Source organism: Peromyscus leucopus, chromosome 9 (assembly GCF_004664715.2).
Source record: "Peromyscus leucopus breed LL Stock chromosome 9, UCI_PerLeu_2.1, whole genome shotgun sequence".
Taxonomy (NCBI): Eukaryota; Metazoa; Chordata; class Mammalia; order Rodentia; family Cricetidae; genus Peromyscus; species Peromyscus leucopus.
In genome coordinates, this window is record NC_051070.1 from 44,771,127 (window position 1) to 44,790,224 (window position 19,098).

General features: G+C 37.9%; 1 protein-coding gene across 3 annotated transcripts in view; it reads left to right on the forward strand.

Moving 5' to 3' along the window:
- The window catches only part of Akap11 (A-kinase anchoring protein 11), a 48,473-nt gene that overhangs the window by 22,517 nt on the left and 6,858 nt on the right, over positions 1-19,098 (forward strand). The window contains exons 5-11 of one of the 3 annotated variants that reach the window (XM_028878555.2): positions 597-731; positions 2,034-2,301; positions 2,826-7,299; positions 9,907-10,062; positions 14,671-14,757; positions 15,468-15,514; positions 18,656-18,816. In XM_028878555.2, coding sequence (XP_028734388.1) covers positions 597-731; positions 2,034-2,301; positions 2,826-7,299; positions 9,907-10,062; positions 14,671-14,757; positions 15,468-15,514; positions 18,656-18,816 — 5,328 coding nt within the window. The remainder of the gene's footprint in view (positions 1-596; positions 732-2,033; positions 2,302-2,825; positions 7,300-9,906; positions 10,063-14,670; positions 14,758-15,467; positions 15,515-18,655; positions 18,817-19,098) is intronic. The other 2 variants (XM_028878563.2, XM_028878572.2) reach the window with 2 other exon arrangements.

Consider the following 19,098-nt stretch of genomic DNA (forward strand, 5'->3'; position numbering starts at 1 on the left):
TTGACTTTAGCAGTAAAAGTTCTTGTATTTTTATTGAAATAGAATTAAATATAAAAGATCAAATTTCTAAAGTCTCAGTTTTTGCACATTTATAAACTTGTGCACATGCTGATAGCCTGTTTCATTTAGGCGTTTATAGAGAGATTGGTATTTGAGGTTGGGGTCAACGAAGGGGAGCTTGACAATTGCGCAGGTCACTGTGAATACAGTTTTTCCTTGTGCTGCTGTAAGAAAACTGGTAACTCTCCATTAGTGCTTCTGGTGAGTATGCCTGCAAACTCTAGTCTGTCTGGATTTTCTTAGCTGAAAGGCAATAGCTTGGACAAAAGGAACAGACAGGGCACACTCTTCAGAACAACATACAGTGTTTAACAGACTTTGCAAGGCTGGTGCAGGAGTGTGTCAACGGTGAGTTAGAGTCCAGACCAGCCTGAGGAGACTATCTGTAGATAAACTGTATATGTGAGCTATTGGGAATTGGTTTATTGACCAGTTTTATGGTTGTTTTTTTTTTAATATGGACAACATTGTGAACACCTCGACAGTGTTACTCTATAATGCTGCTCATTGCTGTCACTGTTACTATTTAAAATTAGGATCTAGCTTCAGTTTCACTGGAACTTCCAGACCTTCTGAATTCGCTCCATTTCTGCAGTCTAAGTGAAAATGAAATCATTTGTATGAAGGATATCAGTAAATCGCCAGATGTAAGCAATAGTCCTCTAAATCAGGTAACTGATGGATCATTTCTAATCAGTTTTTTCAGGTTTTTACTATATTTGCTCAGTAATAGTAAACTTGTAAGTGTTGACGCTTTTCTTGTTATTTTAATTCAGTCTCAAGAAAATGATATTGATCAGAAGTCTAACAGCGCTTTGTCAGCCTTGAAGCATAGAATCATTTTGATCATGACTTATAAACTAACTTCCCACCTGTGAAGTTCTATCAGTGTTATGCAAGCACACACTAATTTTTTAGTGAAATGTTACTGTTCAGATTTCTTTGTATAGCTGGAGTGACTGCTCCTGCTTCATGGCTATCCCATATTTACATGGGTTTCATGCTGCATGTTCTAGCAAATGGACTTAAATTAACTTTCTGGTTAAAGATTTTCCATGCAAAATGGACAATGATGTTGTTTTTCTAAGACAGTCTTTAGTTCATTAGAAGTATTTTTGATATAGTGAGAAAGAAAAATGCTTTGCATCTTATGAAGTATGACATTTAAAATTGTATGAATAGGTTTATAATTGGAGAACTTACTCCAGCTATAAAATGCTCTTTGTTCATCTTGAGGTCTAGTGATTAGAATTACACCTTGTTTCCTGGATCATGTGGTTCACTCAGATATAACTTGCTTTATTTGCTGGAACATAAAGGGTGATTAACTGTTACATTTGTTTTCCCCTTTTTGAAAACAAATCACTTCTCAATGTTTGCATTTAAAAATACAGTGTGCATAGGGAAAACTAATGACTTGTGCTCTTAATCCAAGCTAGAAGCATGATTGGAAGTTTTGATTCCAGAGAAATAATGTTAAAAGATAAGGATAGTTCCTTTTTGGTAGGAGGGAAGGTGATATGGCTGGGAGCTATAAGACAATGGAATAACAAGTAAAATAGATCTGGCTCCTGCTCTCAAGCATTCACAATGTAGTGGGTGAGTTTGGTAAATGATTGAGAAGGACACATTACAAACATATACAGTAATATAGAAAACAATAATTGCCCAAGAGACTTGATTGATAGATTTAAGGAGATAAATTGGGAAGAATTTGAATACATGGGAGAAAAAAAGATTGATAAGGAAAAAAGGTTAAAGTGAGATTTAAATAAAAATAAATATTCTTTTGATAACTTCAGGAAAATTAAAAAAAATCATTAAACATTACAGAATGAAGGAACCTTTCAGGATGCATGCGTTTCTTGCTTCCCCCCACCTCCTGCCCACCGGCTTATTTCTTGGCTTCACTTCCAGGTAATGTTTTATATTTACATTTAAAACTGATTTTATCTTCTTTCATCTCTCCCAAGAGTCATCATTCTGGAATGCTTTGTGTCATGAGAGTGTCACCTACATTACCAGGACTCAGAATTGATTTTATCTTTAGTCTCCTAAGTAAATATGCTGCTGGTATAAGACACACCCTGGACACCCACTTGCATCAGAAGCATCGCCTTGAGACCACTGATGAAGATGATGATGATGATACGAACCAGTCTGTGTCTTCCATAGAGGATGACTTTGTCACTGCTTTTGAGCAGTTAGAGGAGGAGGAGAGTACAAAGCTGTATAATGATGGTGTGTGCCCTTTACTAGACTTTGTCCTAAAAGATGAAAGTTCAGTTTTGAAGATTTAAAGGAGACTTAACAGTTGAAATTTATTTTGAAATTTGATCCAGTTTAAACATTTTAATAATTTTTCTTATTACAGAGGAATAATTTTCCTGTGATATTTAGGTTCATTATTAGCTATATTTTAATTTACTGTTTCTCTTATTATTGTTTAAGCCTTGTTTAGCTTGTAACCTAGTATCTGGAACTTTCTTGTGTTCAAATGTCAAAACAGTTAGCTGGTAGTCACTAGTAATTTTTCTAACATAAATGTCAACTCACTGAGCATTCCAAAGGTCATATTCTTGAAGATACAGGGCAAAATGGGATTGTTTTAGTAAAAGGTGCATTTGCTTCTGGGTGTTACTGGGAATGAAATTTCTGTTAAATACCATAGTATAGGAAACATGATGTAAATATTTTGTATTTAATGTCAGTTTTTTAAAACAAGTTTTCTAGAATAATGTAAGGATTTTATTGTTTTCCCTTAGAAATAAATATTGCTACATTAAGGAGCCGGTGTGATGCTGCCTCTCAGACTACTTCTGGTCACCATTTAGAAACCCATGATTTTAAAGTGCTGGTCAGTTATGGACCACAGAAATCACTGGCTAAGCCTTCATCTTCAGTACATGTTCTGGGATGCAAAGAAACATCTTCTGTGAAAACATCGGTTACAACATCAGTTTCAGAGCCCTGGACCCAAAGGAGTCTCTACAGGTCACCCAGTGCTTCAGAAAAAGGCAGGGACACACAGGAGATACTCTTTCCTTCTTCTCCTGCCCACTCCTCAGAGTCTGAGTGCTCAAGCCCAAGTCCTGTAATTTTTTTGGATGAAGAGGGATATCAAAAAAGTTTAAAAGCAAAACTTGAGCTGCCTGAAATCCCTGTGACAAAAGATGATGTAGAGGATTCAGACTCGGAAGTGAGTGAGTTTTTTGATAGCTTTGATCAGTTTGATGAACTAGAACAAACTTTAGAGACTTCTTGTTCATTTGTGAAAGATCCTGGCATAGGGAAGTCATCTCAGAAGATAGGGCACAAACATGAAAAATCTTGCATGAATCCTCAAAAATTCAAGTTTGAGCGTCCAGCTCTTCCAGCTAATGTTAGAAAGCCAACTCCACGAAAACCTGAATCTCCATATGGTCACCTGTGTGATGCTCCAGATTCCCCTCGTCCAGTGATGGCGTCAGAAGACAGTGGCTTGTTCAGCCCTATTCGAGCCTCTGCTTTTAGTCCCCCTGGAAGCTGTACTCCTGCTGAATGTTTTTGCCAAACAGATATTGGTAGAAATAGGATTAATGAAAATCAGGATCCTATTTATTGCACTTATGAAGATTATGCAAATAATCTTTCATGTGAAGTACTAGGCTCAGTTCTTCATACTCAGTGTGCAAATGCAATGTCAGATATTAATAGTATTAAAAGGGGAGAAAATTATACTGTAGCTTTTAAACATGGAAATTCTGATCAAAAAAATAAATGTAAAAATAAATCTTCAATGATTACAGACAGCGTTCAGAAGTTTGCAGCAGATCTTGTAGGAAAAAGCTTTGGCAGTGCGTTTAAAGACTTACAGAAAGGAGTTTCTTCGTGTACCAATGCATTGTGCCACTTAGCTGTCAAATTGACATCGTCTGTTTTTCAGATGGCATTTAATGAACTTAGAAGGCAATGTGCATTTTCACTGAAAGAACGAGCCATCGGTAGCCTGGCTAGTCTTTTGGTGAGTGAAGCCTTATCAAATGCCTTGAAAGATTTACAGTATGTGAAAAAGCAGATGTTTACAAACACAGTCGCTAGATTTGCTGCGGACCTTGCAGAAGAGCTTGTTTTTGAAGGCATCATGGAAGTGTGTCAGTTTTCATGTCCTCCAACACCTGCATCCCAGCACTGTCCGTCCTTTGACTTTGAAGAAAAGGTCGTAAAGTCCTATGCCAAAGATTTGTCTGAATCTGTAATACAAGAAGCATTCATAGAGCTGTCACAGAGTGATGTGACCTTCACAACGGAGGCAGCAGCTAATATTTCTATGGGTAATGTCAAGTATGTGAGTGCAGAAAGTGTAGTGCCACCTACACAGACCTGCACATTTTCCTCATCCTTTAGCAGCCAAGCAATTATGATGACAAAACCAGTGCAGGAGCATAAGAAGGAGTACACAGTGCAGCAGGCCTTGTTTTGTACTTCGGGAATTGTCACTTCCATACCAGTACCCTTGGCAGGCAGTGCCCTTCTCCCCTATCATATTTCATCGACTTTGTATCAGTCCAAGTCTCACCCGTCATCTGAGCATCGTAAAGCAAATGGTGGCTCTACCCCAGAGCACATCACCACAGAGAGCAGGGAAGAGGAAGTGGATTGTCTCAGCAATAGCCTTCTACCTTCAGTACTCAGTCCATGTAACCAGTATGACTTCAAACCAACCAACGGTGAAACTGACATACAGAGTCCTTCAGAATTAACTAGTGGCCCTGTGATTATTAGCAACTTCTCTGCAGCAATGGTACATACAATAGTCAATGAAACCTTAGAGTCTATGACAACCTTCAAAGCTACAAAAACTGTTGATGCACAGGGAGATTATTTAATTAAAACAAAGGGAAAAGCCTGTCCTCCTTCCCTTTGTGACCAAGCAGCACCACAGCAGAGCAAAGCTAGCAGTAAGGACATGTTTGCTGAGCAGTTATCAAAGTCTATTATTAAACATTCCTTGGATAAAAGCAAATCAATGCTTCCAAGTATAGATAACAAAACAGTTAGTAAGGAATGTGTGCCTGTTCTTGGGGAAGAATCAGAATTGATCTTGGAGGAATCTCCCAAATTCCTTGACTTTGCAGATCACTTACCTCACGGTTCACTCTTGGTCGGAAAGCATTGTGTTCCAGAATGTAAAGATTCTGTGGGTTTGGGATTTTCTTCAGAGACACTGCCACCTTGTCCAGTGATGACAAGTCAGAAATCTGACTTGAAAGAACTTGTGAAGGATAAACCAGTGAAAAGGCATACTTTGACTAATACTGCACTTGAGCCCTTGTCTTTTGGGCAGGAAAGCTCTTTCCGTCACTCACATGCGTTATCATCTGCAGTGCTTACCTGTGCAGATGGTTTACATGTGGAAGATAAACAGAAAATCAGAGACAAAAATGTAATACCTGATACTCCTCCATCAACTCCTTTAGTGCCATCCCAGACTAGTTCTGAATGGGACATCAAAAAGTTAACTAAAAAGCTCAAGGGGGAGTTAGCCAAAGAATTTGCACCAGCAACACCCCCTTCTACACCTCACAACTCCTCTGTTGGTAGTTTGTCAGAGAACGAACAAAATACTATAGAAAAGGAAGAGTTCATGTTGAAACTCATGCGGTCTCTGTCAGAAGAAGTTGAAAGCAGTGAAGGTGAAGAGCACCCCGAAATGGATGTGAAGTCCGAGTACTCGGGGAAGAAGGTTCAGTTTGCAGAAGCATTAGCTACACACATCATTTCTCTTGCAACTGAAATGGCAGCCTCCCATTTAGATCATGAAGTGACTCGAGAAGCCAAGGTTCAAACCCCTCACTTAAATGTGCGGAGTCAAAGAAGTGTGCTGCCTGCTTCTTTAAATCACTCGGAGGAAAACATGCAGACATGCAGCTTTGCAAGTGACATGGCAGCTGATGTCATTGCAGAAGCCGAGAACATTGCAAAAGCTACATGTTGTATGCTTTTCAGGCAGGAGAGGAACAGTTGTCATGTTGATGCTGGCCGAGATAAAGCAGAACAGAAGCTGGGTGTGGAGAATGTCGCACATCCAAGAGAAGTAGATCAGTTTGTTCTTTCATTACCAAGTTGTACGCCAGGTCTGACATGCAGGTATCCCAGTTGTGAAAGTGTGACAGATGAATATGCAGGTCATGTTATCCAAGTGCTGAAACAGGAAGGAGGCAATGGTGAGCTAATCATGGATCAGTATGCCAGTAGACTGGCCTATCGATCTGTGAAGTCCGGAGTGCAAGAAGCAGCTAAGACTGTAAAACTGAAGTGCAGTTCAAAAATGTTCCCTTTGCACAAGTCTTCTGTGAAAATAAACAAAGAACTGTTGATGTCCTCAAATAAAGAACATCACCAGGAAGTAGATAAAAAAAGACAAAGAAAAAGAAGTGGCGGCCATCTTTGCAAATACCAACCATGTGAAAGGACACAGGATCCATGTAGAAACGAACTTTCTGGACTGTACAGTTTTTCAGCCTCTCTTGCTAGCATCATAACAAGAGATGTTAAGAAACAGCTGACAGCACCTACAGTTGACTTGCCACAATCCTCAACAGATTCCTATCTTTTTGAAAAAGCTACATGTATTGATAGGGGTGAGGATATTACTGAACCAGAATTTTTGAAGTCTCATCAACCTTTGCAAAACCATGGATTCTGCCAGAATATAGGCAGCTTAAGTGGACATGGGCATGGAGAGAAAGCTCAAGCTGTAGAACAGTATGCTAAAAAAGTAGTGGATGACACTTTAGAGCTAAGTTTAGGACCTACAGTTTCCCACATTCCAGAGACCACAACATCAGCAGATAGACTCACTTATGCAGAAAAATTGTCACCACTCATGAATGGAGCTTGTAGATACTGTGACCTTAAGGAACTCCATGGTTGTGGCAGAAGCCCCTCTCAGCCCCTTTTAAAGCAGAGTGTGTGTGTAAGTGCTAAGCCAGGCTCACATTCAAAACTTAGTAGCATTCATCAGAAATCGAGAATTTTTCATCTTGATGTGCCTCAGATTCATGTTAATCTTGATAAAAGGGCAGTGCTTGCAGAGAAGATAGTTGCTGAAGCTATTGAAAAAGCAGAGAGAGAGCTGAGCAATACCAGTCTGGCAGCTGATAGTGGAATCGGACAAGATGGCATTAGCTTTGCTGAGAGCCTTACCACGGAAATCATGACATCAGCTATGACAAATGCTGAGCATGTTGTTAGCAGGTAGGTTTCAAATTGTCTTCGAGGTCTTGTGATACAATGAAAAGTTAACCTTTCCTCTGTTCATTTGTGTATGGCTTCATATCCTGGGCATGGTTTTCACAGGAAGTATTTGTTTCCCAGTCTCTTTTGAGGGACATGATCATCCATTTACAGGGCTGAAAGATGAGAGAGTTAGAGGACACAGAACTAAGAAGCAGGTCAAATTTAATAAATGGGTGAATTTTATTCATGAATTTAGACTAGTATATTCACTACCCTTGAGATTAAAGTCTGTTCTGTGCTTGAAGCAGCTTTGTACACATGGCCTTGGACTGTTGTTATTCGTTCTCCCTTATCATAGCAGCTTTATAAGAGGAAGCTAGGTGGAAGTTCCTAAGCCCTCACTCCGGGACCTAGCAGATAACTTTGCTACTCCTCCTTCAGAATATTCATTGTCTTCTTTAGACCTGGCTACTACTATGCCTTGAGTTCTTCCTGTAAGTTTGTTCTTATCAAGGCTCATATTTGTACAGACTCTTCTTTCGACTTGGGTTCCAGTGTCTCTTTTGTCATTTGTGCCAGGCTTCTCTAAGGACTGTTCAAAGTCCATGCGGTTGTTTGGAGTTCTGCTTCACATTTTGTAAAGTTAAAATGATTTAAGGTTGAAGAATGATTGATTCAAATAGATTATTTGCTAAGATATTAACTGAATGGTTTCACTAATGTCCCTTTCCTCATAAATATTTAATTAATGAAAGCAATCATAATAGTAGAATATATAGTTGAATGCCACAAACCCATAATGCTCACCAGGGTGCCATATGAATATCAAATAGGAAAGCATACTATAGAGGAGTTTTAGAACAATAATATATGTAGACTTCATTTTCAGTTACTAAGAGCCCAGTTACCTAGCAGTCATTACGCACCCTCCTTTTAAGTTCCTCCTGTGGATCATTTTCTTAAAAAAAAAAAAAAAAAAGTGGTAGATAAGAGGAAAACGTGTTAAATAAAATAAAGTTGTGGTATAGGATGGCTATGTTTGGAATACTAAACTTAACTGAATTGTTATATCCTAAATACAAAGTGAGAATTGCCTAAAGAGTGGGGAAGGCAGAGACAATTCAGGGATTATTTTAGGTTTTAGGGATATAAAAGAAATTGTGTTCCCTGAGATCTTATATTATAGTAGAATAAGACAAACAGCAGATAAATGAGCTGAATAAGGATAATGGACATGCTAATGTGGACAGGCAGAAGCCCACGAGGCCTCAACCCTACCCAAAGAGCTACGGGAATGCTGAGAGTGGGCCATAGAGTCTTCCCCAGGTAAGAGCTCACCAACTAGTTATCCAGTCCCAAATGGTTAGCCCTGAAACATACAAGGACTCTTATATAGACCAAACAGGCTGAATTTCTGTATTAGGAATATGTATGTCTATCCATCTCCATATATGTATGTAACAAAAGAAGGTCATGAATTTGAAAGAGAACAAGGAGGGGTATATGGGAGGGGTTGGAGGGAGGAAAGGGGAAGGGAGAATTATGTAATTGTATTATAATTTTAAAAATACATGTTGTAAGTTCCTTACTTAAGAAAGGGAGTGTTGTTAGCAGAGATGAGCAAGAACTGTTGGGGCTGGCTTGCATTTTTGAATTAGGTAGCAGAGAAGCAAAACTAATGGAGTTAACACTTAAGCCAAGAACCAAAAGTCAAGATAGAATAAATGATTGGGAATCTAGGGGTGCTGGGATCTAGGCAAAGAGGTGAGAGTGCATGTGTGGGATGCAACAGAGAGCTTGTGTTGCTATAAGTGACTTGGGATTGTAGGTGAGCAAGTGGACCTTATGAGGGGATCATACATCTTGATTGCTTTGAAGCCACAGGAAGGGTCTGATCAGAAAACTGGTAGTTTTTCTCTTCCTGCTGAAAGCATCACTGTTTAGAACTGTGTAGAATATATACATACACAGATGGGGCAACTAGTAGAGTTGCTCTAAATGAGCCTTTTTTTGACTATGTCATAAAAATATGAATGGCCCTTCATTTAAAAAAGTGAAAGACTTTTTTAAAGATAAGGTTCTTACAATATATCCTTGGCTGGCCTAGAACTATGTAGACCAGGCTGGCCTTGAACTCACAGAGATCTGTTGTCTTTACTTTCCAAGTGCTGGGATTAAAGGCCTGTGCCATCCCTTCCTGCTAAGAAAGATGTTATGATTCATTTACTGAAGAGATTTGTCTAGTTTGAATATAGGCTTGGTTGAGACAACTAGAATTTCAAGCTACTTTTCTTGTTCTAAAAGCCAGAAGGAGGCTCCTTCAAATGCAAATGAAAGTGCTGTTTTTACAGGGCAGATGATGCACTTAGACTTTGTAGTAAGGTGTGCTTCTGATATGTGTCCTGTTGAAAATGTGAACCCAGAATGTAGATTAAACGATACATAAGGATGTCTCTCAGGTAGCAGACTTAGTCTCATTATTTTCAGATGCAGTTAAGTGTTCAGAGGATGTTGGTATGACTTGAAATATAATTTCTTAGAGTCATCTTTATCATTTTACTTCCTCATTAGAATCTGCGTTGCTTCAATTATTTTTAAAATTATTACCATATGTTCTGTTCTTAGTTCAAAAGAAGTAGAAGATTTTCAGTCCACTGAGTCATTTGGCAGCCAGCAGCTGAATCTCAGTGTTGGTGAGGACAGTACTGGTAGCTGGTCCAACTTAAGTTTCGAGGATGACCATCCAGATGAAAGCAGCAGTTTTCATCATCTCAGTGAAAGGTAACTCTGATTTTATAGTTAATTATGGGGTAAAGGTCTGCAGACTTCAGCAAAGTGAACAATGGGTTTACATTATTAATATTTGAAAATTCTCAATTTGACAATCTGTTCATACTTCTAACATTTTATTACTTCCAGTTTGCCTTTTTTATTTGATTTTATTTTAATTCTTTTTGAGGGGATGGCTCTCTTAGTGTTCTTAGGCTGGTCTTGAAGTTAAGTTTCTCCCTCAGCCTCTCAGGAGCTGGATTATAGGCTTAAGGAGGACTATATTGCTGTGCCTGGCTTCTGAATGGTTTTGTCACATATTAAGTACAATAGGGAGCAGAGCTAATGTTCTTTGGGTGTGCTAAATGCTGACTTGAAAAATTATTGTGGATACTGGAATTTATTTACGTTTTAAGCTTTCATGGATGTTTTAGGAGTATAATTTATCACTTTAAAGAGCATACTTTCTTTCATTAGTGAGTGAAGAAAAGGACAGTTAGGTAGCTGTACGAGGCATCAAGATAGCCCTATAGTTTTCTTGATGCAAACTAAAATAAATATTATCTTTAGGGGCAGGAAGAAAGGGTCCTTAGACTTGTTCTGCTAGGAACAAAATGGTGATCATTTATGTAACATCTTAGATTGAAAATACAAAAATTGAATCTGATAAAGTAAGTTTTGTATACCTGAAGACATTTACTTCATACGTAAATTTTCTTAATTAACTTTGTAACAGTCATCTTTGAAATATTTTATTATGATATAATTGTTTCTTATATTCCCACCTCTGCCTAGAGGCATTCTTGGTTAGCTTATGAATTCCTATAAAGTATTTACTCACACTAACTGATAATTGAAATAGTAAGTTACATCCATGTTGAACCCTAGGGAGGGAGAGGTTCTCAGCATACTTCTACCAGGAGGTATGAGTGGAAAGGACCGTGTGAGGTTCCTGTTGACAAACCCTTGGAATGTGCTTGCTGGAGAGGCAGGAAGATGGCTTGAAGTTGGAGGAGAGGTTAAGGTGGCCGGCCGAAGGAAAGGAGATAACGGTTAGAGCACACCAGAGCACACCACCTTAGCCTAAGACTTAGAGGCTTGGTTTGGAACTTGGATACACATTTTTTTTTTCTTTTTCTTAGTTACTATGTTCCCTATGCTATGGGAATCATCGATATTTCTTAAAATTTAGATGCAAAAAGTAGTTTTTAAAGTGGGTACAGGGTCACAAATCATCATTTGCCCTATCTGGAATACTATATTAACATTTAAATTTCCTCTCTTCTTTAAGAAAAATAAACTTCTGAGACCTCAGCAGAGCATGACATTGTGCCTGGGAAATCTTGGTCTTTAGTTAAAACTGGGGAGAAGCCAGTGGCCTTAGGAGGATTTGTAGAAAGCCGAGTAACTCAGAGAGGCTTCACTGTTGTGATGTGAGGGGAAGCATTTACTGGGCTCTAGCCTTCGCTCTGCCTGTAGCATTAGTTTATGTATAGTATGAATGACTCAGAAACAAGGCTGAAATGACAGTCTCATAACAGAACCAATACCAAGTCAGGTTGAAGCTGAAATAATTTATACCTAAAATGAGCAGAAGCGTTTAGGTTTAGAAATTATGTGAACTCAGGTAGGGAGCACATCTGGCTTGAGAGAATTTGGTCAGAAAAAGATCTGTGCTTCACTTGTCCACTGTCAGCATCAACTAATGATGCTACATAGTTTTAAGATTTGGGCATGAAGCAGCTCCTAGGCTTCCTGGGTTGATAGTGTGCTTGTTGAACACAGGTTTCCAGAGCCTCTCTTCCAGAGATTGACTCATTGGGCCAGGCAGGGTTCTGAAAATCTGTCCTTGATAAGCACCTCAGTGATTTCAGTGTTTGGAGACCACATTTGAAAGAGGTAGCTTTACAGGTTACATCTTTTAGCGATCTTTGCTGTGGCTCCTGTTCATTCAGGTACATATATCAAGGTGAACTTTCACTCCAAATAGGAAGTTCAGTAAAGAGCAACAATTTTAAAAATTAGATTTTAACAAAGGTTTTGAAAGTATGTGTAATTAACTAACCAGTCACAAAGAGAAGCTGGCCCCTGTATGTGATTTTCTTGTGATTTTTTAATAGCTTGTGACCTTTTTAAAAAGTTATAGTAGAGGCAAATATGTTGTTTTATGTCTGTAACCCTCTGAAGGCTGAGGCAGGAGGATTATAAGTTCAAGGCTAGCCTGGGCAATTTAGCAAGACCCCATCTCAACAAACGAAACCCAATTTAGAGTTGTGAAGTTAAGAGCTCAGTGGTAGAGCACTTTCCTACATTTGCAAGGTTTAGGTTCAGTTCCCAGCACATCACACATACACAATTTATATTTAGATAAGAGAGGAGGCCAGAATTGGACAGCTCTTGAGATAATTTTTATATCAGAATATATAGTAGTCATGATAGGAGTCAAAGCCACAATGAATGATCTCAGTATTTAACTATCACTGCCTTGAGCGTACACCTGCTCTAGAAATAGGCTATGAAAAGACAAAAAGAAAAAAGTGGATCAGGAATAGCATAGGAAGTCCACTAAGAAGAGAAAAACAGCGCCAGGCGGTGGTGGCGCACGCCTTTAATCCCAGCACTCAGGAGGCAGAGGCAAGTGGATCTCTGTGAGTTCGAGGCCAGCCTGGGCTACCAAGTGAGTCCCAGGAAAGGCGCAAAGCTACACAGAGAAACCCTGTCTCGAAAAATCAAAAAAAAAAAAAAAAAAAAAAAAAAAAAAAAAGAAGAAGAAGAAGAGAAGAGAAGAGAAAAACAGGCTTTGCTTTACTTTTATGTTGGCTCAAGGTAGGGTGATCGCTCATACTTTCTGGTTTGCTTGTGTGTGGTATACTCATTCAACAGTAACCCCTTCCATTGGAAGTATTCTACTTAGATGAAATATCACAGTCTTAGAGGGAACTCTATTAGCTAAAAGTATGTACTCTATAGATAACTGACTTCATATCTGAACCACTTTGAAAAATAGGAGCAAGATGAGGCTAGAGAGATTTTGCTCTCTATTCTTTCTGTTACTTAGATGTTACTTCTTATCTAATACTTAAATGATGGATTTTTATTACTGAATAGATTGAAAAATCATTGTTAATAGAATATGGGTAAGAATTGCATGTTTTTCTTTGTTTAGAAAACCATTTTCTTAAAGTAGATAAGGTTTGAAATCATTAATTCTCTCTTTTTTTTGTTTAATGTTGTCTGTTCTGTGCTACTGTATTTTCTGTGTTTTAGTTTGCCTAATGACAGACTGATGGTAACACTTTGGTTATTTTTATGGTTTTATAATGGAATTGTATTCGTTTGAATATATGTTGAAAAGATGGCATAGTTTTACTTTTATTCTTAAATGTAATTTGTCAAAGTTTGATATTGTTAAAGTGAAAATGGGTAAGTAAATTACTTGAGAATACTTAGAAACTACTTAGAATTTTAGGTAATCATGACTTTGGTTACTTTGACAACGCTTACTGATGCAGAAAAAGTGAGTTCATGTTAACCAAAATTTAGGTTTGTATAGATGATAACTTATGGTTGACTAGCTGAGAGTAGGAAGTAAAGCTGCTTATCACTGCAAACTAATGTGCTTACTAATTATTGTAATAATTAGGAATGATTAGAATTTTTAAGTTGCATCTTGAAAATTTTAATCGGAGAAATAGACTATAATTTTGTTTTTGAATATGGTTGCTTTTCCCCCCTCTACAAACAATGCTTTGCTGCAGTTGTAGATACAGTGGTGTCCTCCTTCTTTTGGCTAGGTAATATAAGAAGTTCGAGCTGTGTGTGGCTTTGGTGACCAGCGAACTAGCCAAGCATATTGCTTAAATAAGCCCTGCTTATTCTAGCTTTCTTCTGAAGAAAATATGTGCTGTTTGCCACCTGCTTACTGTGTGTAATGTAAGAAATAAAGACAATTGACATATTATTGTAATGAGCTCTTTAAAATTAGAAGGCAAGGAATGTTTGAGACAGTCTCCCCCACACCTTATCATTGTTTTGTACTATTCAGAATCCCAGAGGACCTCAACTTGTCTCTTTTCCTTTTTAAATTTTGTCCAAATTGAGGAATAGGAAAGTGTATTGGTTTTTTTTTTTCTTGTTCTTGTTTTTTTTATAAATTACATGTTAAGATTTGTCGTGAGATATTAATTTTATCATGCAGTCTTTTGTGATTCTAAAAATTCTGTTGTCCTAATCTGCAAAACAAATGTAAATTTAGAATAATTCCATGATGTTTTGAGGACAATGAAAAGAATCTCTAAGCGGCAGTGGTGGCATACGCCTTCAATCCCAGTGCTTGAGAAGTGGAGGCTGGTGGATCTCTGTGAGTTCAAGGCTGGCCTGGTCTACAGAGCAAATTCCAGGACAGGCTACACAGAGAAACGCTATCTTGGGAAAAAACAAAACCCTAGTCTGCACCCCTGCCAATTACCCTTTATGAAATAGCAGTGACAGTCTCTTGTCCCCTCTAAGGATGCTCCACTCCATTGTGGCAGCTTTAGGACAGAAGCTGTCCCAAAGAAACGCAGGTGGTCTCTCTCACTCTTCATTTTCTAGTTCAGCTCTGTTCTTTTCTCCCTCCAGCAGTAATTGTAACAGCAGTAGCTGGAGCAGTCTTGGTTTAGAAGGAGATTTGTATGAGGACAATTTATCCTTTCCAACATCAGACAGGTTGGTCCAGTTTAGACATTTAAAAACTGATGAGTCTTTCACCACTAATGCATGATGTCATGTTCTTAAGAGAGCCAATATGTATCAACCTGCTTTTCTCCTGAATTTTGACATGATTCTGCTCGATACATTTACATCTAATGAAAATTTCAACTAGCTGAAATATAACTGACATCTAATTGCAAAATGTGTGACTGTTTGCATGGGTTGCTCTGCTTGCTGTTTTTCATTCTACCAATGATTTCATTAAAAACGAGCTTGCTTCCTACAGGATTTCTGTTGTTTTGTTTTCTATAATTTTAATAAGTTTAATTTCATATATAATAAGAGTAGAAAAATTGTTTTAAAACATGTTAAATGGCATTAGTAGAAGCAGTAATACTTCACTATTCACGGCATCTATGATCTTCAAATAGTATATTACTTAAAACCAAATTAGAATATTTCACCTTCATTTGAAGTTGCTTGGTTTTAAATGTCATGATAAGGAAGGGCTTCTGTAGGCACTGTGTGCAATCCAGATTTTAACATGAAATAATGTGAGAAGCAAAGCTTCCTTTTGATTGTCATTTCCTCCTTTCTAAATGTCATATGTCATACTGTAACATTTCATTCCTTACTACTTTTCTGAGAAGTGGTTTTAATCTATTACTAATTAAGCTTCTTCTTTTTTTTTTTTTTAAACTACTTCTGTTATTTTCTTTGAAAAGTGATGGACCAGATGATAGAGATGAAGATCAGGAGGATGATGTGGAAGGTTAGTCACAGTTTGTTTCTCTAAGCCTTTGTTTGTGTAAGTCCTTATGGTTTGTATTTATGCTCCTTATAGATAGATTGGGATTGTTAGTATGAAACACAACAAATCACCCTGTCTCAGAGACAGAAAGTTTGAGGAAGAAGCTTAGGATACATTTTTTTTCTTTTCAAAATTTAAGTCTAAAATCCTTACTGATGTTACAGAATTAATTTATTGTAATTGCAGCATATGTATTACTCTGTGTGTTAGTTACTCTGGCTGTGACCAAGTGCTTGCGGAAAGGGAAGGCGTTTCAGGCAGGCATGGCAGTGGGACCTGGTATCTGGAGGAGGGGCAGACAAGAACCCAGCAGGAGCAGAGGGTCTGCAATCCTCAGAGACCTACCTAGTGACCTGTCTCTGTCAGGCTCCAAGTAATCATGATTTCACAATGTGTCAAAACAGTGCTACTTAGCTGGGACCAGGAGGTCAGTCAAACTATAACTCCTGTGTTTTCTTTAAATTGGTAACTTACAGAATTGCTATTTTTGTCAAACTTACATGAGCTGGAAAGTAAGCGTGGAAAGGCACTTTAAATGTCCTTACCCTCTCCCTCTTCTACTTCTGTGCTCACACACACATATTTGAAGGAAACAGTCCTTCCTTTAGTGAACAGAATTCTTCTTATGCCAACACTAGATATCACTGGCTGCAGAGCTTTGAAAATGGTTTGTGATCTTAACTCGTATACTAAAATACCCAAGTGAGCCTAGAGACTTCATTCACAGCAAACCTGTTTTCAGTGTATTCAGATAGTTTTTGAACTGTGTCTTCCTCATATCTTCCTTTTTTAAAGTATGAAAATGATAATACTCTCTATAAAATAGCACATTTGAATTGAACTAGTGAAATTTTGTTGTTTCATTAGAAGTAGGAAAACTGAGGGTTAGGGATGGCTTAGTGTGTTCTATGTTGAGAGTACAGCCCTGTACCCTTGTGCCAAAATGTAGGCACACTCAGACACTGACAAAATGTTAAATAGAATTTCTTGAGATACAGAGTACAACCCCTGAGTTTGCAGCCAGTTTATCCACAGTGTTCTTTTTCAGCTGACATTGTCAGATTTAAGATTACTGCTATTTAAGAATTTTTAAATTACATTTATTTGTTTTGTATAAGTGCACATGTATGTGTGTGCATAGCTGTGAACACATGAATGCCTCTGTTGATGCTTCTCACATGGAGTCAGTTCTCTCTACCATGTGGGACCTACAGGTCGAACTCAGGTCATCAGGCTTGGCAGCAAGTGCCTTTACCAGCCGAGTCATCCCACTAACCCAGATTATTTATATATATAAAGATTTATCTTTATTTTATGCAAATGGATGTTTTGCCTACATCTGTCTGTGTAGTACCCAAGAAAGCCAGAGGAGAGAATCAGATTTCCCTGGAACTGGAGTTACAGACAGTTAAGAGCTACCATGTAGGTGCTGGGTGTCAAATAGGTCTCCTCTGCAAGAGCAGCCAGTGCTCTTAACTACTAAGTCGCTCCAGCCCTTGTTATAATTTTTAGAGTCAGAGATAGTCTACGTAATGTTTGCTTTACTTTTGCTCATTAATGTGTTGGTCTTTAAAAGTCATATACCTTTCCCTAATAACTCGTCATGAACATAATTATTTCATGAACATGGTTATGCATGTCATGTTATTACTTGGTTACTGTTATTCTTATTTATTACTCAACTAATTTTGCTGAGGAATAATTAAGAGAAGTGGTACAAGTTAATATGAATAAAATAATTCGTTAAAAGAATTAATCAGTGGGCCTGAGAACCTTTTCTGTTATGTGGAAACCAGGAATTAACTGTATGCGGTTGTGTCTTCCTCAGCTCTTTGTTCCATTAGAAGATTGATTGTTTTAGATTTACAGAAAGCCTCAAAATTAGGGAATTAGAGAAAACCTGCTTTTTAAACCTTTTTATTCATTTTGGTTAGAAGGCTTCAGCCCTAACTTCTGTTGAATTTCCCATCAGGCCAGGCAACCAGCAGACCCTAACCAAGGAAACCCAAGCAATGTGGAGAAGCGCTAAGTGACTTAGTTTCCAACCCTAGAAACACTGCAGGGCTTACAGGGGGCCTTAGACACTATTTTGTTCCATAATATATCAGATCTTTAAGACAGACAGACATACAAACCATTTCCTAAATTAATTTTAAATGAAGTTTTATGTTTAGCATACAAAGCAATGGATGGGGTCCATGTTGGTCTCTGAATGTGTGTCTTTGTAGTTTCCTCTTACTCATCCCTGTCTCTCATTGTCCTTCATTTCCTGTGCTTCTCTCTTGTTGGTCCTTCTCCCTACCACAGAACCTTTCTTGTGCTCATGTCACATGACTCCCATTACCCTTGCTGCCCTCCCCCTTGGGATGTTTTCCTTTCTTCTCAGGGGTCTTCCTTCTACTTTCATGACCCACACAAACATACATACATACATGTATGTATGTATGTACATGCGTAATTTTAAATGTTGATTCTGCATATGAAAGAAAACATACACTAGACCTACCTTTGAATGAGACTAACTGGCACAAAGGGAGAGAAAAGATAAATTCCTGAGAATATCATGGATCAGATTTTTACATTAAAAATAAAGGGCCAACACAAATTCTAAAAATGATTTGTAGTGGTTTAGGGTTCCTTGTATACTTTAACAGAAAAATGTCCATCAACAACAAAGAAATCCATCAACATTTCCATTATTAGTACATACTGGCTTGCGACTGTTAGCATGCCTTAAGTACTTCTTGTACTCAGTCATCAGGAGTATTCAACATGATATTGGTTCCATCAGCCAGCTAGGATATCACCTTTGTATTCAAAGCATCATTCTCCTTAAAAAGAAAATAAACTGGAGAGCAGTGACTTTCTGTATTATATTTAAATTCACTTCAAACAGTATTTTACATTTGTCCCATCAGTAAATAATCAAAGTTACTCCTTTGTTTTAGCATTATTTTGTCGTTAAGAAATGCTTTATTTGGTATTATGATATTAATAATATAAAAGTTAAGGAAAGCATTCACTGGAATCTTTAAATTGAAACCAGAGTTTTGAAAGTTGAGTTGATGACTTTCACTTCATATTGTTTAAATTTACTGTTAGATTTGCAGCAAAATGGAAGGACTCTACTAATTACAAACATTGACATGGAGCTGGGAGCAGTAGACCCTCAACTAAGGATTATTCTTCAGTGGCTCGTTGCCTCTGAGGCTGACGTTGCAGAACTTTATTTCCATGACTCTTCAAAGAAGGAGTTTGTATTAGTAAGTACCTCCCTTCTAGAGCGGTTGTGAGGAAATAGTAACACTGTGTAATGATGTTACCATATTGTTGGTTTAGCAGAATGCTTGCTGATTGTACAATATTAATACATAGGCCATGGAGTCTCACAGTTGGGGTTCAGATGTCAACCCTTCCACTTTCTAGTAGGTGTAACCTGGGACAGATGAGTCAGTGAATGCCTCAGTTTTCTTAGACCTACTTTTGAATGAGACTAACTGGCACAAAGGGAGAGAAAAGATAAATTCCTGAGAATACCATGGATC